This window comes from Annulohypoxylon maeteangense (assembly GCF_022496945.1).
Source record: "Annulohypoxylon maeteangense strain CBS 123835 unplaced genomic scaffold GGS22scaffold_5, whole genome shotgun sequence".
NCBI classification, from domain to species: Eukaryota; Fungi; Ascomycota; class Sordariomycetes; order Xylariales; family Hypoxylaceae; genus Annulohypoxylon; species Annulohypoxylon maeteangense.
The window spans coordinates 1,631,608-1,655,483 of NW_025953252.1; the positions used below are offsets into that span (position 1 = coordinate 1,631,608).

The 23,876-nt window shown below is 46.9% G+C and overlaps 7 protein-coding genes across 7 annotated transcripts; 4 read left to right on the plus strand and 3 right to left on the minus strand.

Annotated features, from left to right (window-relative positions):
• Positions 1-352: 352 nt before the first annotated feature.
• GGS22DRAFT_158997 (ABC transporter) lies at positions 353-6,386 on the plus strand. The gene is made up of 14 exons (XM_047960728.1): positions 353-1,403; positions 1,475-1,695; positions 1,771-2,050; positions 2,116-2,349; positions 2,408-3,168; positions 3,240-3,402; positions 3,453-3,818; positions 3,870-3,993; positions 4,052-4,123; positions 4,182-4,232; positions 4,325-4,389; positions 4,459-5,104; positions 5,236-5,775; positions 5,896-6,386. The coding sequence occupies exons 1-14, from the start codon at positions 536-538 to the stop codon at positions 6,116-6,118; spliced, it is 4,614 nt and encodes a 1,537-aa protein (XP_047820766.1). The 5' UTR covers positions 353-535; the 3' UTR covers positions 6,119-6,386.
• A 1,038-nt stretch (positions 6,387-7,424) lies between these two features.
• GGS22DRAFT_187012 (FAD-binding domain-containing protein) lies at positions 7,425-9,256 on the plus strand (the record flags this gene model as incomplete). Its single annotated transcript, XM_047964534.1, has 3 exons — positions 7,425-7,490; positions 7,548-7,735; positions 7,789-9,256. 3 exons carry the CDS (start codon positions 7,425-7,427, stop codon positions 9,254-9,256), a joined length of 1,722 nt encoding a protein of 573 aa, XP_047820767.1.
• Positions 9,240-10,186, minus strand: GGS22DRAFT_159000 (putative GNAT family acetyltransferase). Its single transcript, XM_047960729.1, has one exon. It carries the CDS (start codon positions 10,062-10,064, stop codon positions 9,444-9,446), a length of 621 nt encoding a protein of 206 aa, XP_047820768.1. The 5' UTR covers positions 10,065-10,186; the 3' UTR covers positions 9,240-9,443.
• An 867-nt stretch (positions 10,187-11,053) lies between these two features.
• On the minus strand, positions 11,054-14,046 carry GGS22DRAFT_178918 (uncharacterized protein; the record flags this gene model as incomplete). Its single annotated transcript, XM_047963630.1, has 7 exons — positions 11,054-11,071; positions 11,154-11,760; positions 11,835-12,381; positions 12,453-12,645; positions 13,075-13,304; positions 13,380-13,749; positions 13,831-14,046. 7 exons carry the CDS (start codon positions 14,044-14,046, stop codon positions 11,054-11,056), a joined length of 2,181 nt encoding a protein of 726 aa, XP_047820769.1.
• Positions 14,047-15,025: 979 nt separating this feature from the next.
• Positions 15,026-17,291, plus strand: GGS22DRAFT_119231 (uncharacterized protein). Its single transcript, XM_047958180.1, has 6 exons — positions 15,026-15,854; positions 15,931-16,156; positions 16,228-16,671; positions 16,730-16,831; positions 16,893-16,951; positions 17,013-17,291. The coding sequence occupies exons 1-6, from the start codon at positions 15,201-15,203 to the stop codon at positions 17,058-17,060; spliced, it is 1,533 nt and encodes a 510-aa protein (XP_047820770.1). The 5' UTR covers positions 15,026-15,200; the 3' UTR covers positions 17,061-17,291.
• GGS22DRAFT_119269 (uncharacterized protein) lies at positions 17,094-19,422 on the minus strand. Its single transcript, XM_047958181.1, has 2 exons — positions 17,376-19,422; positions 17,094-17,323 (listed from the first exon to the last, which is right to left on the minus strand). Exon 1 carries the CDS (start codon positions 19,274-19,276, stop codon positions 17,522-17,524), a length of 1,755 nt encoding a protein of 584 aa, XP_047820771.1. The 5' UTR covers positions 19,277-19,422; the 3' UTR covers positions 17,094-17,323; positions 17,376-17,521.
• A 1,021-nt stretch (positions 19,423-20,443) lies between these two features.
• On the plus strand, positions 20,444-23,354 carry GGS22DRAFT_199265 (glycoside hydrolase family 55 protein; the record flags this gene model as incomplete). Its single annotated transcript, XM_047966266.1, has 5 exons — positions 20,444-20,860; positions 20,909-21,524; positions 21,636-21,675; positions 21,730-23,041; positions 23,120-23,354. Exons 1-5 carry the CDS (start codon positions 20,553-20,555, stop codon positions 23,352-23,354), a joined length of 2,511 nt encoding a protein of 836 aa, XP_047820772.1. The 5' UTR covers positions 20,444-20,552.
• Between the last annotated feature and the right edge of the window lie 522 nt (positions 23,355-23,876).

Here is a 23,876-nt window from a genome sequence, read left to right on the forward strand (position 1 = left end):
CTTGGACAATTCACGTGTTTAGATCTGAGGTGAGACGAAAATAAGAAATGTGTATGCGTATGTATGTATGTATGACACAGGGGAAAATTAATTAAGAGGTAGGAAGTAGACGGTGTGAGTGAGATTGATGGATGTGAAGATGTGAGCAGTAACTTTTGACGGGCGGTTACGCTAGGACTAGATTAGCTAGCGTTAGCGCTTTACAGCGGGGTATAATGCAGATGGCCCTGTAGATCTTGGAAATCTTCAATGTTACACAGATTACGTACATGATGTAATTCCGCTTTCGATCTGAGACATTTTGATTAAGTAAAGCCATGTTTGAAAATTTCCAGGTAGGTACCATGAGTGCAGGCAGGGCAGGCACCAACAACGACACGTTGGCTAAGCCAGATACACTTCGAAGTTGGGGTAGGTCATAAGCAACGCTCCCATTTCAATCTACTGGTGCACTTTCAACATCATTTTCATCATGTTGCCTTTAGCTCTTTCACCTTGATTTGTACATCTATGTGAGTGAGCATCGTATTAGGTAATGGCCACAACTGGAAGTAATCGTTGTTCGCCTGGGAGCGACCGGGCATTCGGACCCCGAGTCGACCCCGACTGTCGCTCCTTCGACTTCACCCTCCAATTCGAGGATATTTTCTTCGCGTGCCTGCCAGCTGCGGTCTTCTTAGCGCTCCTGCCTGCCCGTATTACGGCATTGCTGCTCCCCCATCTCCGGCGGAACTCACCCGCCGGCACCCCTGTCGTCTTTCCTCTCCGCTCTAAACTCTTAGCGATTAAGCTCGCCGCACTTGCCGGCTTACTAGCTGCTCAATTAGCGTTCCTAGCTCTCCGGATCCGGCATCCGGCATTCGCTACGAACGCTTCGCTTGCTTCCGACATCCTGAGCGCCGTAGCAACCGTCGCAGCCTTAGTCCTGTCATTCGCGGATCATACGCGTGCATTGCGACCCTCTACACTTCTCGGCCTTTACCTCTCCGTACTAGTGGTACTTGGTATCCCGCGAACGCGTACTTTCTGGCTATTGCTACATCCCAGTAGCGCCAATGAGGACCGTTCCGTTCCTGCAGTAGCCACTCTTGTCTTTGCCCTGACTAGCGTAGCGTTACTATTGGAGTCTATTGAGAAGAAAATAGATATCGCAATAAGTTCGGCTCCATCTCAAGCTCGAAGCGATGACGAAGGGGCCAAAGACGAGGATTCTCCTGTCAAGGCTAAAACTCTAGCGCCTGAACAGAGGAGCGGAATATGGACTCGAACTGGCTTCACCTGGCTTGCTGCCACGTTCCGCGCTGGTTATACTAGGATCATTACGCTGAATGACCTTCCGCCTCTCGATACAGGGCTCGAAAGCGGACAGCTGGGGAAGACGCTCGAGGCAACTTGGACTCGCTGTATGTAATATTTGTTATAATCTCTTAGCTGGTTCGGAGATAAAGTCGTTTACTGACGTCCCTACTCGTAGATAACCCCCAGGCTAAACATAGCCTTCTTCGCGCATGCTTCCAAGGCTATCTGTTCTCGCTCCTATCGGCCGTCGTACCTCGGCTCTGCCTGACAGCATTCACCTTCGCGCAGCCATTCCTAGTCGACACAACTGTGACGTTCGTCGGCCAAGAAAATCCCGATTCTAACTATGGGAAGGGTCTAATTGGTGCGTGGGCTCTTGTTTACCTAGGTGTAGCGGTAAGTTCTCAACGTCGGCCTCCAATAGTTCCACCCTTTTATCCAAGAACAAATGACTCATACAACTTCGCGCAGGTTTCTACTTCCATATACCAATACCAGAACTTCCGATTTATAACTAGGATGCGGGGTGGTCTCATTGCGCTTATTTACGCCCGAACGGTCTATAGACGAACAGCTGACAAGGGAGAGACCACTGCGATGGCCCTCATGAGCACGGATGTAGAAAGGATAGTGACTGGGATGCAGTTATTCCACGAGACCTGGGGTTCATTGGTGGATATTGCCATTGCTAGCTGGCTTCTTGGCTTGCAGATGTCCGTTGCTTGTCTCGCCCCCATAGTCCTCATTATCAGTAGGTCATCAACCCTCATGATTAACTCATAAGCAACGTCACTAAACAGCAGTACTGTCATCTAGTATTTATCGCCGCTACATCCAAGGTGTCTATGGGGGCCCGAACTGCCCAAGTTCAATGGATCGAAAAAGTCCAAGAGAGACTTAAGGTCACATCCAACTTCCTAGGGAATATGAAGGCTGTCAAGATGCTCGGGCTCTCGTCTGTGATGTCGTCGACCCTTCAAAAACTCCGAATGGATGAGGTAAACACATCCAAGGCATTCAGAAAACTCTTGGTTTGGACATTACTACTGTGTTCGTTGATTCGAGCCCCATGATATGGAATGATGTTGTCGCTAACAATTATATACAGCTCTTACTCCTATCAACCTTGCACCCGTTGTTACTTTCGCCGTATATGTAATAATAGCGATCTTCTGGAAGAACCAATCCCTCCTAGCTGCGCAGGCTTTCACCTCAATCGCCTTGATCAGTCTGCTGACGACCCCAGTGGTTATCTTCATCCAAGCACTTCCACAAGTTTTCCAATGTATCGGAAGTTTTGAGCGTATCCAGGAATACTGTAACAATGCGACGAATTCTGATACGAATGATCATGACTCAGTGCACAGCGATTCAAATAGCGCTCCTCAACGTCTTTCATCGCCGAAAGGCAGCGAAAAACACGCCCACATAGTAGAAAACAGGCTTGTTTCCATACAAGGCCAAAGTTTCGCATGGGCCAAAGACAAGCCAGCCGTATTGAAGGATATCAACGTGAATATTCATGAGGGAGGAGTCACGGCGATCGTAGGACCTGTCGGAAGCGGAAAGACGGCTTTCCTCAACAGCTTACTGGGTGAAATGATCACACTAACTCCGGCTCCCGGAGATAACCCTCAAGAACATAGTAGAATTCGCGGGGCAATAGCTTACTGCGCACAGGCGCCGTGGCTCGAGAACAAGACGGTACGTCAAAATATCATTGCCGTATCGGCTTATGAGAAAAAGTGGTATGACAATGTGACGTATGCCTGCGGCCTTGATCCCGACTTACGCCAACTACCTGGACGCGACCTTACCAATGTTGGGAGTACAGGCCAGAACTTGAGCGGTGGTCAGAAACAACGCATCGTAAGTTAAATATTTTTCCACCGACCCTTTGAGATAGGTAATTTGCTAAAACAGTTTCATGAACTTCTTAGGCCTTAGCCCGCGCTGTTTATGCTGGGCATAAAGTCGTTGTTCTCGATGATGTCTTCAGTGGTATGGATTCCGGCACCGCGAGTCTGGTAGCATCACGTCTTCTCGGCCGCGATGGCCTTCTTAGAAAACGCCAAGCAACTGTGGTTTTAGCTACACATAACAGTATGTTATGTCGAATAACGGAGAAATCAACACTGACTCAATTATCATAGAAAATATCATGGTGCTCACGGATTCTATAATTGTGTTCAAGGACGGCAGTATAATAGAGACTGGGAGCCCCACAGAACTCTTGCAAGGCGACGGCTACGTCAGCAAACTTGGAATTTCTATGCAGCCCGAGTCCAATGCTGAGAATACCGAGGATAACCCTGATGCTGATAACTCCGAGTTGACCCGCGAGACTTCTCGGCTATCAACCCAAATGGCTGAGGAGACAAACAAGTTACTCACAGATATTCGACGAAAGCACGGAGATTTGGCCGTCTACAAGTACTACTTCACCAATGCGGGTTACCTCGCAGTCGGTATGTATCTGGGGTTTGTGACTCTCTGGATGTTCTGCACAGAGTTCTCGAGTAAGTATTGCGGTATCGTTTTGGTCAAGACACAATACTAACTAGTCGAAGCTGTTGTGGTGAACTGGTGGTCTGAAGCAAATGCGATTGAGCCCAACAAAGATGTAGGGTTGTATATGGGAATATATGCGATGCTCGGTGTTCTTGGAGTTATCGGTGCTTCCGTAGCAGCTTGGTGAGTTACAGGCACGTTATTTGAGTGGGGGGATGTTAGCTAACAAAACTGGTGACAGGTTCGCAATAATCTCTATAGTATCAAACACGGCAGCCAATCTTCATGCTGATTTACTTGAAGCCGTAGTCAAGTAAGCCCGTCGCTTAATTACTGTTATAATATTACAGTATATTAACCATTTCAAATAGGGCGCCATTCCGCTTCTTCGCTTCTACGGATAGCGGTGAACTCCTCAATCGGTAAGTAGCTCTTCTGATATGTCATTGTGGTCTAGACAATGCTACTTTTTATTTGCCGTGACAACTAATTCTTCATTGTTATCATGCATTAGATTTAGCCAAGATATGGAACTCGTAGACATGGAGTTACCCCTAGTGATGGTGAATTACACGTCCAGTTAGTATTCCCAGTCATCAATACTTTGCCCGAAATCTCTTCAAAGACTTACTAACCTGCGTATGATAGCTGCTGTATCTATCGTGATCAAGGTCGTAATCCTCGCGATCTTCTCCAAATACCTCGGCGTAACGATCCCCTTCGTAGCTCTAGCCGTTTACTTCCTACAACGATTCTACCTACAGACATCGCGACAAGTGCGTCTTCTCGGAATCGAAGCCCGTGCCCCGCTATATACGCACTTCGGTGAAACGACCGATACCGCTGAAGGCAGCGCGACAATCCGCGCATTTGGCTGGCAATTGCATTACCGCCATCGCAATTACCAGTTGGTCGACGACTCTCAGCGACCCGTCTATCTCCAGAGCTGCATCCAGCACTGGCTTGCGTTTGTATTGGACTTGCTGGTGGCCGCGCTAGCTGTGGTGCTGGTAGCCGTTGTTGTCACATGGCATGATCGCTTCTCCCCGGGTAGCGTCGGTGTGAGTTTGCTCGTCGTGGTGCGCTTCAGTGAGACCCTTGCGCGTCTAATACAGAATTGGACGAAGCTCGAGTCAAGTGTTGGGGCTGTCGCTCGTGTCAAACGGTTCGTGGCAGATACGGAGACTGAAGAGGAAGACAAGCCGGAGGCCGGGGCTGCGACAGACTCTCAGCTGCCTCCGGATTGGCCAAGTAATGGTGCGATCAAGTTTGTCGATGTCGCCGCTTCATACGGGTAAGTTGTTTTTAATTTCTTTGCTGTGTCCCCTCGTCTTTTTCGCATAGTTAGGCCTCCAAGTATAAGGATCTTCCCACGACGGAGGCGAACGAAATTAGAAACTTAAAGACTAATAGACATCGCAATAGGCCCACCGTAGAGCCAGCACTAAAGAACATCTCCCTATCTATTGAGTCTGGCCAACATGTAGCCATCTGCGGGCGCACTGGTAGCGGCAAGACATCCATGCTACTTGCGCTATTGCGGATGCTGGATGACTCGTCATCTCAAGGTCGAATTGAAATCGACGGCGTCGACATCACCACCGTAAATCGCGCCGACCTTCGCGCACGTATCAACGTCATACCTCAAGACCCGTTCTTTGTTCCAGGAACCCTGCGCTTCAATATGGATCCTATTTCTTCTAATTTTACTCTAGCCTCCGACGCTTCTCGTGCTCCAAGTAGCAGCGATGGAGAGAAGGTTAACGACAAGATGATTCACCGCGCATTGGAGAGAGTGGGCCTTTGGGACTCTGTCAACACACAGGGAGGTATAGATATCTTGCTAGATCCAACATCGTGGTCTGCTGGCCAGAGACAGCTGCTATGTCTTGCCAGAGCTATGGTGCAACAGTGGAAGAAGAGTAGCAAGGGTGGCATCTTGGTGCTCGATGAGGCTATGAGCAGGTGAGTACTCAACCATCAACCCCCACTTTACCTCCTTTCCCCATAAGCCCCATATATTACCCGTTTTCCTAAATATCATACATAACATGCTAATAACAGCCTGGATGACACCCAAAACAGCGTTGACGATGAGACCGAGTCTATCATGCAGGAAATAATTGATTCCGAATTCAAAGAGTGCACTGTCCTAGCCGTTATGCACCGGCTACGTCACGTACCGCGCAGTTACGATGTAGTCGCACTCCTCGACTCCGGAGAGCTACTTGAGTACGGTACTCCGGAAACACTCATGGAGGGAGATTCGAAGTTTAAGGAACTGTATCGTCTACATGGTGATACTTAAAGTCGTAGAAATAATCTGTAGCTAGCCACCAACAAGAGTTAGCCGGCCCCATCTATATAGCTATTATTGTCTAGGCACCGTAAAGACATCCGCCTTTGCTTGTGTACCCTCTTTATCCCCCTTCTCTTCAAAAAGATGAGTTGAACCAAGGGAAACTACGTAGGCAAACGGATCGATAAGCGGAGGGCAGGTGCAGATTCCCGGTTAGATACTAGGTAGAAAGAATGGGGCCGGACCGAAGAAACCCCATTATTTTCTTCCCGGACCCCGAATAGTGTCCGCTAACCCGCCGAATCTTTTTTTGCATAGTGATTTAGGCTAATTCTCAATAGGGTTGCGCTATTATTACAGGGAGTATACCGTTACAAGCCATTATAAATACCCTAAGTTTTAGTGCGCATCCTCGCGAAGTAAAGTGCTAGGTAGCCCTGCAATTTTCAACACTCTAGGGCTCCTACCTCCAGGGCTACTTCGTACCTATAAATGAATTTAGGAAATCCGACGTTACCTACATACTGATTTTTTATAAGCGAGCATCTGAGTATAAAGCTACCTCATCAATGCATAACTAGGTAGAATATAGGTAGGTAACTCTAGTGATATCAAGTTAGTAGGAAATTGAATGCAGCGATCATGAGCCATAGGTGATAAAAAGTGGTTGATGTCAAGATAATTACCTACATTGGTTGAAATATTTGAATCACGTAGAAATGTATTCACTGTTGCCTAGGTAATGATTACAGTAATGGATGCCCTAAGTTACAGCGTGCTCCCGTTTAAGAGTAGACTGTGGAAATCAACGTGCGAAAGGAATCTAGCGGGTTGGCGGATAGATAACCGCCGCATCCAATAAGGCCACATTCAGCTTCGCGGATTCATTTCATTCGCTTTAGGAGTTAGCTGCGATCACTTGTAGCGATATGGAAATTCTACCTACTGCATTCGGTACGGCTTCCGAGAAGTTGGTGAGGACTTGTTTTTCTCATACGCGACGCCATTTTCGGGATAGCACCGGACTGAGTTTGCAGATACGCCTAAGTAGGATCTCCGTAACCTGATAATAGGCGGTGAGACCAGGGACTGTCCACTGGAGCTAGTACCTATTTCCATTAGCACGACGGGTGGAAGCTTAGTTATCGCCCACATCTTTCTCAAAAGCAGTATATAATAAACGCGATATGGCAGTATTACAGCTCTCAGAATGTCTGATCCTCAGTAGACTGAATAGGATATACGAGAGGAAAAGCCTCGGGTGTTTGATGCCATCAACTCTCATTCATACCTCTATTGAGAAATTTTATCAAGAATGGTTGGTGGCGTAAAACCCCTCATTGTTGTCCTAATCCGCGTCGCTGTAGTGGGGGCAAATAGTGTAAGATACACGTCTGTTACAACAAAATTAGGGGACTCATACTGATAAAACTTACAGTTGGCGCAGTGCAAATACTTGCCTAGCGACGTCAACTGGCCTTCTCAAGATGAATGGGCTGCTTTAAATAACACAGTCGGCGGTCGATTAATCGCCACCATCCCTCTTGGGTCGCCATGTCATGATCCTACATACGACGAAAAGCTATGCGCTTCTTTGCAGGACCAATGGCTCTATTCTGGTATACAGTAAGCACCTCTCTGCATCTACCTTAGATACCTACATATTTACCTCAATTTAGTCTGGAGTCGTCTTCATCTGTGATGGCACCCATATTCGCGAATCAGAGCTGCGACCCTTGGCAACCCCAAAGCAAGCCATGCACTCTCGGCAACTATGTTAGCTATTCAGTCAACGTATCTAAGCCAGATGATGTTATCGCTGCGCTCAACTTTTCCAATAAGAAGAATGTGCGATTTGTCATCCGTAATACCGGTCATGATTACTTAGGTAGATCGACAGGAGCCGGTGCGCTTTCAGTCTGGCTTCATCACTTAAAGAGTACTGAGGTTTTGGATTGGATTGATCCGTATTATAATGGCAAGGCTTTAAAAATTGGAGCTGGTGTATTAGGATACGAAGCTCTTGCGGCAGCGGATGCGTCTGGGCTCGTTGTGCTAACAGGCGAATGCCCTACAGTGGGAATCGCAGGGGGGTACACCCAAGGCGGAGGCCACTCAGCGCTGAGCTCCAACTTTGGCTTAGCCGCCGATAACACACTATCCTTTGAAGTGGTCACGCCCACTGGGGAGCTATTGACAGCATCAAGAACAGAAAATCAAGACCTCTACTGGGCGCTTAGTGGCGGGGGTGGGGGTAATTATGGCGTTGTCATCTCTATGACCGTCCAAGCCCACCCGGATAACATGGTGAGCGGCGCATCATTCCAAATTAACGGTTCAGACGAGGACCCGAACCAAATATTCGACGCGATAGACGCCTTCCACGCCGCCCTACCCGAGATCGTCGACTCCGGTGTAATGATTATCTACTTCTTCACAAACACATTTTTACAAATTCCAGCCATGACAGCATACAATAAGTCCTTAGAAGAAGTCGAGCAGATCCTCGAGCCTCTTACTAAATCGCTCTCAGCTATAGGCGTCTCGCTAAAGCCTAATTTCACAGAGTTTCCAAGCTACTACGATCATTATAATAATTACTGGGGCCCCCTTCCACAAGGCAACATTCAAGTCGGCACCCAGCTCTTTGGAGGACGTCTCATACCACGCTCAGTACTCCCCGACTTCTCATCAACCGTGCGCAAGATCGCAGAGATGGGGGTGGTATACATCGGCGTGGGCCTCAATGTCTCTCAATTTGGACAGGGTAAGGCCAATGCGGTACTACCCCAGTGGCGCGAATCGATTGTTCACGCGGCTCTCACTTTGCCGTGGAGCTTTCAAGTTCCATTTGAAGAGAACGTCGAGACACAACTCAATATGACCAACAAGGTGCAGCCTGTGGTCGAAGCGGCTACCCCAGGTGCAGGAGCTTACATGAACGAAGCCGACTTCCAACAGAGCAATTGGCAAGAGACGTTTTTCGGGGCGAATTACCCAGAATTGAGGAGAATTAAGGCGAAATATGATCCTGATAGTCTCTTATATGCCACAGTTGGTGTTGGTAGTGAAGCTTACACCGTCAGCAAAGATGGACGGATGTGCAGTGCCGTCAAGGCATCTCCTGAATCTGTTGCTGAAATATAGCTATCTAATTGAGACCTAGGTACACCTAATTAGCTGAACATGAAATCTATAGCCACTGATCCATAGGCCCTCTCCCTCTGAAGGATTCACACCTCTTCGTTTGCGACCCCGCTTCTGTAAGCAAGCAATGGAGATAGTTACCTACTAGGTACCTAGGTACCTAGGTAGAACTAGAAGCATTCACGAATCACACCTCCTTTCCAGCTTTCTTTTGTATTTCTCGCCATTCATCTTCCAGCATACTGAAAAGTATATGGTCATGCCAGCTGCCATTAAACCACATGAACTCGCGTTGTCTCCCTTCTTCGGTGAATCCCAGCTTCCTGTATAACTTCTCGGCGCCCGTGTTGAACGAGAGGGCACTAATTTGGATGCGATGCAACCCTGCCATTTGAAACCCATACCACAGCGCCCACCTAATTGCTTCGCCGCCGTATCCTTTTCCACGGTACTCCTTTGCGATATCGATGCTGATATCCGACCATCTATGGTGTGCGTAATTCTGTGGGTTTGACTTGAGGCATACGATACCGACTCGACTTCCAGCATTTACGTTCGTAAGTGGTTCCCGAGAATCGTACGGTAGACAAATAATAGCTCCAAGAAGACATTTTTCAGCTACATGCTTCTTGAACTCGTCGCTCGTCTTCATGCTCTCTGGGCGCAGGAGTCCATAACTAGAACCGGATTGCGCTTCTGCGTCGCTCTGGATAGAGTTTACAAACGACTTATCCTCGATTGTATCTTCAACAGCACGGTATATGAGCAGCTCTGAGTGAAAGGGGTTAAAGGGTTTTGTGGTAGACATTGTTAGGATAAAGTTATGATATCTAGGTAATAACAATGAAGATGCGATGAGGGTGAGCTTAGGTAGGGTTAAAGTACCTACTTAAGTCTACGCAAACGAACCTCCCTGTAAATAAGACAGACATACCAACTTCCAGTTTTGTCTCGCCGAAATTATAGCGCACTTAGTCATGCATTCACCATCAATAATATACGGAATTGAAGACCTCTTCTACCCGATTAAGAAGCGATGGCAGGGGTTTCTATGGTGTGTTTCTAAGCAAAGTCGCGGGGAACAACGGAGATAAGAATGTCAGCAGGAATTATCTCCACATCTCTACGGTGTGTAAAAGGCTGGAAACCGTCAAACCGCCCCCAAAAACATCCCCCAGGGTTATTATAATAGGGGACTTGGTACTGCTCAGTGCTATGATTATAAGGGAGTTTAATTAGTGCTCAATTATTGAGGTTTGACCAAGTAAATTGCATTACTATTTTTCTATTCACTCTTTTCAACAAAGGTTCGACAACAGCATAAAACAAGGCCTTATAAGTACCTATATCTACAATACGCGACTTTTACTTACTGTAGGGACCTACCTATATAGAATTCGCATCTATGATATAGATGGAGCCGTTGTTGAACAGAGTGCGCTGAGTCTCGTATTTTTACAGGGGGGGTTAGCGGCAAAATACAGAGTGTGTAGTGTAAACGCCACTCTAGCGCTAATGGATTTTCTTAGATTTTAGGTCAATTTAGTTTAGCAGTTTATTCACTGTCGCATAAGCTAATAGCGCTTCAGGGGTAACCAACATTGAATCTAGCAGTTCAATTGTACCTATTCTTGCTATGGTTGCCCCCGTTAACAACCCTCAGCAAAATGGCCCATGTATTTAACGGCCTACTGTACCTATAATTATTAGAAACCGAAATGTCGCAACGTCTTTAAGCCTTGGCTTATATATCCATCCAACTTCTTGAATTTCCCGATTCCATAAAAGCAAACTGCTCTACTTAAATTCAAATAGCTATTAAGATGTGTTAACAGAAATACCCTCCACAGAGCTTCCAAGGTTAACAAAAAACAGATACTGGGCAACGAGCACTCACCTTATCCCCAGTAAGCGAGATGAATGATATCTCCGATGTATCTGCCGAATTTTCTGCATTATCTTCTATATGTTCCCAATCCCCCTCGTCAACATATTCCATTGCCATGCGTAGTTGTTTCCAGCTATCCTCGTGTTGCGCTTGTATCGAAAACGGTTTTCCTGGTTGAACAATCAATGTTGGGATTTTAACCTCACACCGAGCATCAAAACGATCTGTGAGCGAAATCCTGCCCCTCGTTGGCTCCCATCTCACCCACATGGGATCCGATGCAATGGTATTCGTATTGGCAGACCCATTACTAGTGTTCGAGGGTCGTAGAGAAAAGCCGTACCCTGCATTCAGTTCTTTATCGTCTGGCCTAGCCGATACAGGTATGATGTCGAACAACGTTTCTATCCGGCCAGGTTTACCTACACGGACTCTCCCCTCGTTAGAGGTAGGATTCCACGGTAGATGAAGGTGCATCGCGTAGGTGTCATGCCCCCGATAATGAAGCGACTTGTTGAACCAGCCAATGTTCACCCATTTAAATATGGTATGCCACACACTGGGGTTCAATCTCGACCCCCTGTTCCCTTGTCCCTTCCTTTCCGAGCCATAGTTACTTGAGAAAGATATTAGAATTCATCGAGTTTTATAGCAAAAACCGTACTAAAGGAATTAGGGTAGTGAACTTACTGTATCGCTACTACAGTCTCAACCCCGCGAAACCCTATCCAGACAGGGCCGCCACTCATACCTTGCATAGTATCGGCTGTATAGTGTAACTGTTTAGACATCGCCCGGATACACTTTCCATCCGATCTCCTCGGATCTTGAGGAGGATAATCCCCTGGCATATATCCACTGACGTATACCACACTGTCCTGTAGTATGTCTTTTTCCCCTCTTCCAGTAGAATATGTGCTCCCTCCTCGAAGAGGCGCAAGCCCTAACATAAGGTTGAATCCGAATCCGCGATGACGGTCCTTTTTACCCCTCTTCAAAAGAATGACTCCATAATCAAATATAGCGTTGAGTTCATTGGGTTCTTTGAAATAGGTCTGGCATACGCGAATCATTTCATGCGTTACCGGAATATCGTTTTTAGTGTGAGGGTCGTGGACAATTCTAATATTAGAGCAATAATGCTCGGGTTTGTCGACGAGGTTGTGTCCAGCCGTCAGAATAACGTCAAAGTTGGGGTTAGGAACGTTAACGTAGAAACCATTTCCATGCTGTTCCTCTTTTACAAGTGTATGCCAAAGCCTTTTGTCAGTTTATGTCATCACAGATAGTATGAATTGATCTACTTACTTCCCAACTTGTCGAATGTTAATTTCACCACCCATTTCTCCCACCGACGTACAGGTGTAGTGAGATCTATTCCAAAATGCTCCGGTATTGGTGGATCACCATTCTTTTGCTTAGAATGTTGTATGTCGGTTGTAACTTTAATATCTCTTATATCCATACCATCGGGCTGTGTATCCATCGCCATAGCTTCCAACTTAAAGTATTATATTCAAGATAGGCATCAATGATTTCGGAAATCTGATCGAAAATAAGCTGAGTACTGGGTAAATAAAGCGAATATGGGAATAGATTTGTTATGAAATAATATCAGTTTCAAAGCTGAAGAAAAGGGGGCCTAATTCTACCCGAAGCCGTGTTTGTGACGTGGCTCTATTCCCAACACGAAGCACCAACTTGCATATTTCCATGCACGCCTATGGAGTGTAAAAAGTCCATAGTGTCTACGTACTAGGTAGGTAGGTACTAGGCAGGTACGTAGTATGCAACGTTAGATTATCCCCGATGAATGCTATGAACTATGCTACACCTAATACCATACATCATTCTACAGAGACGGTGGACTTTGATCCCCTCACTTACAGCATCAATACCAGATTGTAATCTTCCTCTTAGATGCCTTCACTTTGCGAGCACCTCGCCACTTGACCCTGAATCCAGCCTGAGCCTTATCTGAAGGAATCAATCTACCGTTAGTCTCCACATTTCCCAGACAAATCTTCCCTTTTTCTCCATCTACATTCCACAAGGACCCCCCAGTTAAGAAGTAGCTCTGAAAACTCCCTGTATCGAAGTCCTTAGTAACACAGAAGTTGTCAACGATGGTATCAAACTTTGTGTTGTGGAGTACATTGGCTGATTCATGTAAGGCAAGACCCCCTAAGTTAGCAATATATTCTAATGATAAAATGTTCGAATACAGAACCTCACCTTTCCATACCCCCGCATCTAGGTCAAGCACTAGGTAACCAATACCGGCGCCTTCCTCGATATAGAAGAGGTATACTATGTCGTCGATAACTTCAAGGCGCTGTGGCGTCCCTGAGATGGGGTTACCAGCTAGGGGGCCAAACGCTTTCCACTCTTCACCCGCGCCCATTATGCCGGCTAGGCGACCGTTTACATCTTGATAAGAGATCACGATCTCATCCTCAGGGCCAATTGTTGCGCTCAATTTGCTCTGGGGGTTTGTTTCAATGTTCCACTTGTCCCCAAGAGGTGTTTCCTCCCACTCTTCGATGTCATCGTTATATGCAGAGCATTGTATAGCATTGTCTTGGTCGATAAAAACAACGAGACGCTGTTGGTGAACATCGGGTGTTGCATTAGTATAGGTAGGTTAAGAGCCAATAGTTGCTTGTGGGGACTTCGCTTAACGTACAAGGTCTTGTTCGATATTAAGTAAATACGAAGCCGTGGTATTATCCTTCACGTTTGAAGCAATCACATTCTCGTTCTGGATAACATCGCCCACCCAGTGTTTCTCAACAAGGTAACCGTCCCTGACGCTAAGGGTGTAGATACCTTCACCCTTATTATCTGGAAGATTTACCGAGCCAGCAGCAACAAGAGAACGGGCAAGATCTTGGGCGCTCATGATTTGAAAAGTAGGAGGAAGATAGGTAAGTAAGTTGATGATTTCAGATTTTCAGATTGATTTACTTACTAAAAGACTGCCCACCAGTGACTCCCAACCGTGTCCCTTTATAGCGAACGCACCCAAGCGTCAAATCCAACTTCACAGAACTCCAAGGGAAATATCGCGATACCAGAAAACCTGAGGCTCTGCCGATTTGCGTGGGGGTACGTCTAAATTCACGCTAGATTCACTGATTGGTGTAGTAAGAGCTGAATATCTCCACTGGCATTCCCCTTTTAGGCAAGATATTGAAGCTGAAAAGCGTAGCGCATGTAACGTAGATCTTACACACGTCATAATAGGAATCTCTTCAACACGCTCTCCAATCTTGTTCGGGCACGATTAGGTGTAAATGCAATGACGATAGCCACTAGACAGATACACTTTTCGCGACGGTCTGGGATGAAAGTCAGTCAGTTTGAAGTTGGCCTATAGCGTCCAAGGCGCGAAAAGTTGGCATTTACTACGTGGACATCGTCGGGCATCATGTCGCTCATCAGGCGCAACGTGCCCCATTTTGATCAAATCGTAACTCTAGCTTCGATCCTACAAAATGAAAATTCTTCGCACAAGATCAAAAACACTTTCATCTTCCACTTGGCTCGATGCGACATTCCACCTGCAATACCCCAAGCTGCGGAAAATCGCGGCCACGTGTGCACGCAATGGAAAATCTATCTCAGGCTCCTTCTATCAGAATTATCGCCGCCTCACCCATCCCACCCTGCTACACCGAGATCGACGACTAGTACCAGTGTATAGGTTGCATCGCTGATTCACCTCGACATTCTAGCCTACATGAGACGGTAGCTTAGATCGCAAAGTTGGCTTAAGTGTAAGTGCCATGATAGAAACTGGCTTCCTGCCCGACCAAGCATTCTTTGCCTTGGATACGCATTAGAGAATCAGGCTCGGGAAATCTTGGGGGAAGACATGGGAAACCGGACGGGGGGAATTGCGCAAGTTGGTTGACGAGATGCGGCTCAAAAATCACCGTAGGTACTTAAGTACGAATTTATACCGAGTAGACACAAGATGATAGCTCCAGAGACCAATTCAAAACCCCATTTCAAAATTCTTCTTTTAAACAGCACTTAACTAATACCTTCAAAATGTCCCTTCACAGTGATGCTGCGATTGGAATCCTCACACAACCAGCGCTAGATGGCTACCTCAATTATCAAAAGATTGACGAGCGCAGCACCGAGACGGGAAAAGGCACCATTGGCTTGACCCCCCTTGCACTAGCTGCACGTAATGGCCACGCCGATGTTGTCAGGCTTCTCCTTGACAATGGTGCGGAAGTCGACGCTGTCTCATCCCAACAACGTACTCCTCTCTGGATCGTAACTTCTCGAGGTCAGGGTGATAACAGGGTAGAGATAGTCAGTCTCTTGTTAAGGCATGGAGCCAAGGTCAAATACTCTCATCCTGACCTCCAGAATGGGTCTACCCCTCTTGAGAATGAGCTGAAGCAGAGAAAGGAACCGGGGGTGATCCAACTTCTCGTACAGTATGAAGGCACGACAGAGACGGCACTGGAACTAGCTGCTCAACTAGGCCGCCCTGAGGTTGACGATGCTATGAGGCCCGCTAAGGACAGAAACAACTTCCGGGACGTCGTCATTGACCTTATCACGGCACTCATCCTCTTTATCTTGGCTTGGCTCAATAGCAGTGTCCTAACGGGAATTGCCAACAGTATGTTTGACAAGTTCCAGATTAGCGGTAACCGGACCAGTGCCATGGCTAAGAGGATCGAAGATGTACGTTTACATAGAAGCCCCTGAACCCCTGAACCCCTTTCTCTTATCATCGTTACACATCTAACTTTCTCTATAGGAGATACCAGCACCAAAAACAAAAGAAGAATTCCTAAAGAGTATCGGCGACTTTGTGGACAACCACAGATTGGGTAAATTCTTCAGCAAAGACAACGAGAGGTTGCTGGAAGATATCACATCCAAGGCTGTCGACCTACAGAACGATGAATGTTCGTTCTTAGGTGAACCAGAAAATACCGAAAACCTTGTGAAGGTTGCGCTTTACCAGCCTGTTATATATTGCGGTAATTCCCTCATTCAACTTTTCATTATTCTGGTACTGTGCTTGGATTATGTTAGCTCATAATGTCATCAGACGACAGCGGGTCAATGGACGCAAGGTGCAACCCTCAGAGAGAAGACCGCATAGAGGACCAGCGCCAACTAGTCAGGAGAATCGCGGCAATTTGCACCAAGATCGTACCTGATGACCTGGGTGTTCACCTGCGGTTTATCAACAATGAACCGCCTCACGCCAACGACCTGAACACAGACGCCATTAAGAGTATCATGTCTCAGGTGAAGCCATCTGGATTCACTGAGATCGGTACCCGTCTCCGCGAACGCATCCTAAACCCCTTGTTATATTCTCAGTATAACGACGAGGTAAAGAACATGAAAAGACCAATCCTTATCTCAATCATCACCGACGGGGTTCCGTATGGAGGAAAAGCGGGGTCGTCAGAAAGGCTCAACACACTCCAGGACGAGATCATCCAATGCCAAGATTACTTGCTTGAAATGGGCCTTCCACCGCGTGGTAAGTCACTTGTCACACGTCCTACTATTTCTGTCTGGCCGTGCTAACTTTTTCTTAGCTGTGGTCTTCCAGATCAGCCAGATCGGCAGTGACCCGAGCTCCAAGGAATTCCTGCAGAAGCTGAAGGACCAAAATCTCGACAATGTGTACATCACCTCGCGTAAGTTCAACTAATCTCTAGCATGGTGTAGTAGGTACTCGAGCGCTAACATAACGCGCAGAACAACTTGACTCCAAATTCCGCGAGTTCAGGGACAACGAGAGAGATCTCGAGGCTTGGGTTGGTACCATTCTCTATCCCCAAAGTTGACTAATGAGGCTGACACATCTTCGTGCTCCAGTTATTCCAAACACTGCTCGAACCAATCTTGGACAGGAGAAGCGACTAGGCTACCAATGCATACCTAAGCTTTACCAGAAAGCCACTGGGAACAAGCTTTAACTAAGGGAGACCAAAGTATTACTGTAGGATCAGGGTAAATGATGGGATTGGACGAGAAGGTTTATTAACACGTCAGCCGACTTATGTCGGGTTCATTCGTTCTTGTAGTTCTAGTCGTTGCGGAAGAATGTTGTTATCGCGCGCGAGGAGTCTCGGCTTTTTTTCCTTTGTGTAAAAGTTCTTTCTTTGGAAACATTCGTTCTATGATACCTACCAATGTCAGTTTAGCATGTACTCAAAATACCATGTATTTCCTACCTACCTAGTTATAGTTTATGTAAGAAGAAACGTTCCAATCTGCCTGAAAGAGTCCAAATTCAGTGTACACGATGCTCTATAATACAGCGGGTATCAAACGCCACCCATGGTACTCATAGACCCGTGATCAACTTTCCAGGTATGAAAATCTTAGCGTATCAATTTGCGCCACAGGCTTCGTCTGTTGTCTCCAATGTTGCCATGTATCTCATCGCCGAAACTCCAAACAATGTATGATTGCCGAACGACCAAGAGCAGAAAATCATCGTCACCCACTAGCCTCCGAACTCCGCGAATTAGAGGCGGGTATATGCTGGCCATGTCGGTTGAGTTCGTCTTAAGAGGGCCATTAAAATCAAGCACGAAGTCCGCATCCCACTCATCCGCATCGGACGTCATTCGCTGCCGACGTAAAGGACCATTTGACTTTGACCCACTAGTTGAGTAAAAGGGGGTGGGGCCGTATTTTTCATAAGAGTATGCGCCCCGAGCGCAGGGGTGGAGCGACAAGACCGTACCCCGCGAACTATCTGTGTCGCTTGCAGTTATTCGGTTATTCCTAATCTGATATACGCTTCCGTGGTTGTGGGAGTCTATGCGATGATAATGGGGAATCGTGAAGGATTTGGTATAGATGTTGAAGCACACGGATACGAGAATGCTACTGTTGGGAGGACACGTAGGCTCACGAGTCGTATCCGGTGTCTCAGATGCAGCATTCATCAAGCAATAACCACCAAATGAATCGACTTTCTCCCAGCGTAGATTGGAGAAGTCTCCGGGGTCCACGATTACGTCGGCCCATAGACTTCTGTCTAGGCGGTAGGTAGCAACAAGTTGACCGTCGCGGATTTCGTTCACGCGAAGTTCTTTCTGTGGGGCAGGATCGTACGTAATAACGAAGAAAACATTATCTTCAGTGGGGGAAATGATGAAATCGAGTAAAGTCCCGCTTCGGACAAGGCGCGAGCCAATGTTGTGAGAAGGAGTAAACTGTCCGAGGACAAAATTGTAAGGGTGAGCTGTGCCGACAGGTCCCTTGGCATAACAACCAGTGATGTCAATGTACTGCGGTTCTTGTCCAAAACGCCACAAAAACACCTCTGCGTTTCTTGTAACAACGAGGATTTTCTCTCCTTCAGTAATGCAGCGAACGAATTCCTCAGGTACCTGAGTAGAGTGAAGACGATCTAGCTCAAGATGCCAAGCATTCAAGGTCCTTCCACGCCCCATCAGAAGCAGCTTGTCGCTCATCGCAGTCTTATGGCCTTGTTTCTCCCCATCATTATTTGGGAATAGGTATGCCCTCCGCTTTCTTGTCCGTAAATCATCGACTACGGCAAGATAAGGAAGAACATACGCCTCCGGCCACCAGGCTATTCGACCGTTATCGTACATCATAAAGCGCGGGTAGTGAGTGGCATCAGTACCGAATTCCAATCCGTCCACATCTTCGTAAGAATGAACGCCTCCTTCTGCAAGTGGAACATCTTTGCTTAAGGTAAAAAGTTGGTCGCCTTCTAAGGACATCTCATGGTGCAAAGCAGAAGCAAACCTGCCACTCATTCGTCTTTGGATTTTGTGAAGTGCTTGGCGGAACATCTCATTCAAGTCTTGTCCCTCGGTAGCTGATTTACGTATGTGGTCCTCCAAACCCGGGAACCACCGTTGCGCGAGTTTCGGCCATATTTCATCGCTTAGCCAAATGGCGCGCCATTGGCGACAAACACTAAGACCAGCATCGATATCCTTTGGTTCCAAATGAGCGAGAATAAAGATATGCAACTCGAAGGGAAGCCGGCTGACTATGTCAGGTTTGGTGTTCTCGGTGTTTAAAATTCTTGGCGGCGTCTGCGCATTTTCCGGATGGTAAAGCCTTGTTAAGAGGGATTTCATAATAGCCATCCGACTTCACGTAATTGACTGTGAAGTTGCTAGACAAAGTTGCCGAATAGGTCGAGGTATGCGATCCAGCAATTCTGATTCCTATCTTCACACATAACCTACCAAGAAACAAGGAATGAGATACACAACGCGGGGCGAGGCTGTCATCACGGAATGAGGAATGCGGATGCACTGCATTTCAGGGCACTCAATGTTCTATTAAAAGTAAAATGGCATATAAGCATATGACCAACATATACCCTTTATACACATATTGTATGAGATTAGGATGAAATTTCTAAGTAAACAGGTTATTAGCATATCCAACAAAAAATGGTACTCCAAAAGCTGAATCAGCCACTCACCGAAGATCTACCGGATTTCCTACTTCTTTTGACTTTATGTCTCGGTCTCGCGTCTTTTCAATTAATCCTGCTTCTTACACACCTAAATTCATCTTGTGGAAATGAATTTGTCTCGCTTGAGTTTATTTATGAAAGAAAGAAGAAAGGAAAAAGAAAAGAGAAGACCAATCATCGTTATAATCCCTAAATGGCGCAAGGAGTATCCCTCTTGAAATCCTCGTGTCGGAATTTCACATACAACCTTGGAAGGAAAACGCGATCGTGGAGTGGAGGTAATAAGCCAAATGAGAGACCTCCCCCTCCCACAGCTAGAATTCCGAGGCTTGCTCTCACATTACGGAAAGCTTAAGTCAAATTCCTTCGCGTTGAGGTACAGGTAAAGGTTAGCTCGGAAAGGAAAACAACATCTTCCCCAGAATTTAAGGAGGGGAAGAGAAAAGAGCGAGAGCGTCCATATCGAGATGATCAAGTTCCAAGGGCGGGATCTCCAGCTTTTGAAAGTCTAGGCCTACTCTAGCGCCATCAAGTCCCCAGCTCTAAATAAGGCCAGCACCTAACCTACAATCTAATCTAGATTTAAAGCCGCTATTTAAAATATCTAACCTCATTTAGATCAATATGATTGACCTCAGTTCCAGCTGAAGTGAAATCTAACCTTTCTAGCAACTACCTTCACATACAGGACGCATTCCAGAGTTATTAATCAGACGTTCCTTGTTCTCGATCGTTCTCATTTCCCAAGCTATCCAAGCTATTGATCATGACTCGTGCGATACGTACGATGCGGTCACTGTGCTGTCACGAGCCAGAGGGCTAGCTATCTACACCGTTGCATGTGGTGCCCTACATTATCTAGGTTGAACCCGCATCCGCCGTCGAAACTCTCATGAGCCCTTTAGCTTTTAGTTTTCAACGGCGTAGTCTTATCTAATATGCGTTTCCTAGCAGCCGTGCTGTTTTTACCAACTATCCTAGGAGAAAAGCTAGTGATTCGAGAGGTCCAAGATGCAGTAGCGGCGCAACTAGCACAATTCAGTGGGTATACTGGCGACTATGCTTCAACAACAGTCGACAAGGCTATTCCCGTGAGCCCTAGATTCGTGGAGGGCAAGGTTGAAGGACGACAGACAGCTAGCACCTACTGGTATGAGACAATATCGCATCAAGGCATATCGGCCTTTAACACCAACATTTCGACTTACAAGGTCTATCGCAATGTGAAAGACTACGGCGCGAAAGGGTAAGAGGAAATCGCCTTCTTGCGAGAATGTACTAATGGTCGGAACAGGGATGGAAAAACCGACGATACGGCTGCTATCAATAAAGCAATTAGTGACGGCAACAGATGCGCTCCAGGATCTTGTTCCTCGTCAAGTACAACAAATGCTGTCGTCTACTTCCCGGCCGGAACTTATATAGTTTCTTCTTCTATTATCGTCTACTACGCAACCAATCTTATTGGAAACCCGAACAGTCTACCCATCCTCAAGGCAACATCCGGTTTCTCAGGATTCGGTATCATAGATGGCGCGCAGTATCAAGCAGGGGGCGCCTTACCTTATGGCTCCACCAACATCTTCTGGCGCCAAGTTAGAAACTTTGTCATTGATCTGACTTCCATTCCGGCGGCAACTTCAGCGACGGGGATTCATTGGCCCACAGCTCAGGCGACGAGTTTGCAAAATATTTTGTTTAAGATGTCTTCCAATTCAGGTACTCAGCATCAAGGAGTATTCATTGAGTCGGGGTCCGGTGGTATCTTGAACGATCTCGTTTTTGACGGTGGCCTCTACGGAGCTGTGTTCGGGAATCAGCAGTTCACCGTTCGAAATCTCACTTTCAGCAATGCGGTTACCGCTATAAATCAGATCTGGGACTGGGGTTGGACTTATAAGAGCATTTCCGTGAGGTACGTCGGAATATTTCTAACGCTACATTTCATTTCAAGTTCCGTTCCAGTTCAGTCTCGGTTTCGTTTTCTACTAGCTACCCGCTAACGGAGAAATAGTAAGTAGTTACAGAATTCATCGTCTGATTATAAACGCGATCCAGTCTGTATGAGGTCATGGAAGGAAGGCATTTGCAATAACCCAAGCTAATATATTGTAGACAACTGCACGGTCGGCCTTGACATGGCCACTCGTGATTCCAGTGGCGAAACAGTTGGGTCAGTGACTTTTTTTGACAGCTCATTCACAAATACAAAAATCGCGTTCAATATCTCACGGTCCTCAACGTCTACGCCAGCGACAGGGGGTAGTCTAGCGATTGAAAATGTTGCTCTTAAGAATGTGTCAACCGCAATCCAGTATGGACCCACTAAAAGCACTCTATTATCCGGAACGACAGGATCGACAACGATCGCAAGCTGGGTAACAGGAAATGTGTATAACCCCAGCGGACCCAAGACTATCGCCGGCGCGATTACGCCGCCCACACGCCCAGCTGTTCTTGTGAGCAGCGGCAAGTACTACGAGCGTTCGAAGCCGTCCTATGCCAATCTCGCCTCTTCGTCATTCTCATCTGTGAGAACTGGCGGTGCTAAAGGCGATGGTACGACTGATGATACTGCTGCTCTACAGAAAGTCATAACTGCGGCAGCCAGCACCGGTCGCATCGTCTATTTCGATGCTGGCACGTATAAGGTGACTAAGACCCTACTTATCCCGGCCGGTAGCAAGATCGTCGGTGAAGGGTACCCCGTTATCATGTCTAGCGGGTCGTTTTTCAACAACATAAATGCGCCACAAGTAGTCGTGCAGATCGGCAATTCCGGTGACTCGGGGACGGTCGAATGGAGTGATATGATCGTTTCGACGCAGGGCGCTCAGGCTGGTGCGATTCTTATCAGGTGGAACCTTGCGTCGCCGGCTAGTTCACCGAGCGGAATGTGGGATGTCCACACGCGGATAGGTGGAACCAAAGGGTCCAATCTGTCGCTAGCCAACTGCCCATCTACGCCGTCATCTACGACCGTTAACAGCAATTGCATCGCAGGATACATTTCCATGCACGTAGCAAAATCCGCCGCGCGTTTATATCTAGAGAACGTATGGTTGTGGGTTGCGGACCACGATGTCGACGATGCATCCCTGACACAGATCAAGGTATATGCCGGTCGTGGCCTACTAGTCGAGTCGACTGTCGGGACGCTCTGGCTCGTCGGGACCAGCGTCGAACATCATGTCCGGTACCAGTACCAATTCAGCAAGACGCAAAATATCTTCGCCGGTCAAATCCAAACGGAGACACCATACCATCAACCCAACCCAGGAGCGCGGCAGCCGTTCCCCTTGAATACGACTATTGATGACCCGAACTTCGACATATTGTGCCCCCAGAGCTCGGCTCCGAGTACTTGCGCCGAGGCGTGGGGTCTCAGGGTTAGCGGAAGCAAGAGCGTGCTTGTTTACGGCGCAGGGTAGGTCAACTCCCTGTCTCTATAATAGGAACATGGGCTTTCTGTGTTTCCATTCACTTCCTAGCTAACCAGACACAGATTGTACTCTTTCTTCAACAACTTCAGCACATCCTGTTCCGACAAAAGCGCGAGCTCGCTTTGCCAGACGGGTATCGCGCAGTACGACGCCGCCAACACGACAGGATTCTGGATCTACGGGCTCAATACCGTGGGCGCCTACGGTATGGTTTACAGGGACACTACGAAGCTAGCGGATTACTCGCAGAACGTCAATGTATTCCCGAGTTCGGTTATTGCGTTTAGTAGTAGCTAAGTTAGTGTGGTGTAGTAAGATGTAGGATGTAGGTACATATGTACATATTGTATATCTGGGGTAAATACCTAGGTAGGTACAGACTTCAAGGTCTGTTGGTTTACATAAGATAGGGGCGTACTAGGTAGCATATAGGTGCATTAAGAACACTTTTTTGTTGCATTCTAGACTCTTTGTGTTTACTAGGTAACGTAACCCAGCACTACAACGGTGGAAGACAAGCTTTTGGATCCACGAACAATCCTATTGTTCAATTCCCAACTCTTCCCAACTAGCCTGCTCAACGTCTTTATTCTCGCAAGATAACTTCGTCTTTGTTCTCGTTACCTGTGAACAAGAGGTACAAATCAAAACAAGGGATTGTTTCCGTGGTGCTAATATATGTCTCCGACAATCCTCTCATGGAGTTGGTTTTCCCAGTCACCACGCTTTTAAGGGTTCTCAAAACTTTTAGGTAATTTCATCGAAATCTTCTCCTTGCTACAGTTTATATCTCTATTAAGGGGTATTATCTGTTCAAGA

Coding starts and splice junctions, on each gene's coding strand:
- GGS22DRAFT_158997 (XM_047960728.1), top strand. CDS start 536: ATGGCCACAACTGGAAGTAATCGTTGTTCGCCTGGGAGCGACCGGGCA. Junction 2,051..2,115: donor CCCCATAGTCCTCATTATCA/GTAGGTCATCAA, acceptor ACTGTCATCTAG/TATTTATCGCCGCTACATCC. Junction 4,124..4,181: donor TTACTTGAAGCCGTAGTCAA/GTAAGCCCGTCG, acceptor CATTTCAAATAG/GGCGCCATTCCGCTTCTTCG.
- GGS22DRAFT_119231 (XM_047958180.1), top strand. CDS start 15,201: ATGTCCCTTCACAGTGATGCTGCGATTGGAATCCTCACACAACCAGCG. Junction 16,672..16,729: donor AATGGGCCTTCCACCGCGTG/GTAAGTCACTTG, acceptor ACTTTTTCTTAG/CTGTGGTCTTCCAGATCAGC. Junction 16,832..16,892: donor CAATGTGTACATCACCTCGC/GTAAGTTCAACT, acceptor CATAACGCGCAG/AACAACTTGACTCCAAATTC.
- GGS22DRAFT_119269 (XM_047958181.1), bottom strand. CDS start 19,276: ATGGCTATTATGAAATCCCTCTTAACAAGGCTTTACCATCCGGAAAAT.
- GGS22DRAFT_159000 (XM_047960729.1), bottom strand. CDS start 10,064: ATGTCTACCACAAAACCCTTTAACCCCTTTCACTCAGAGCTGCTCATA.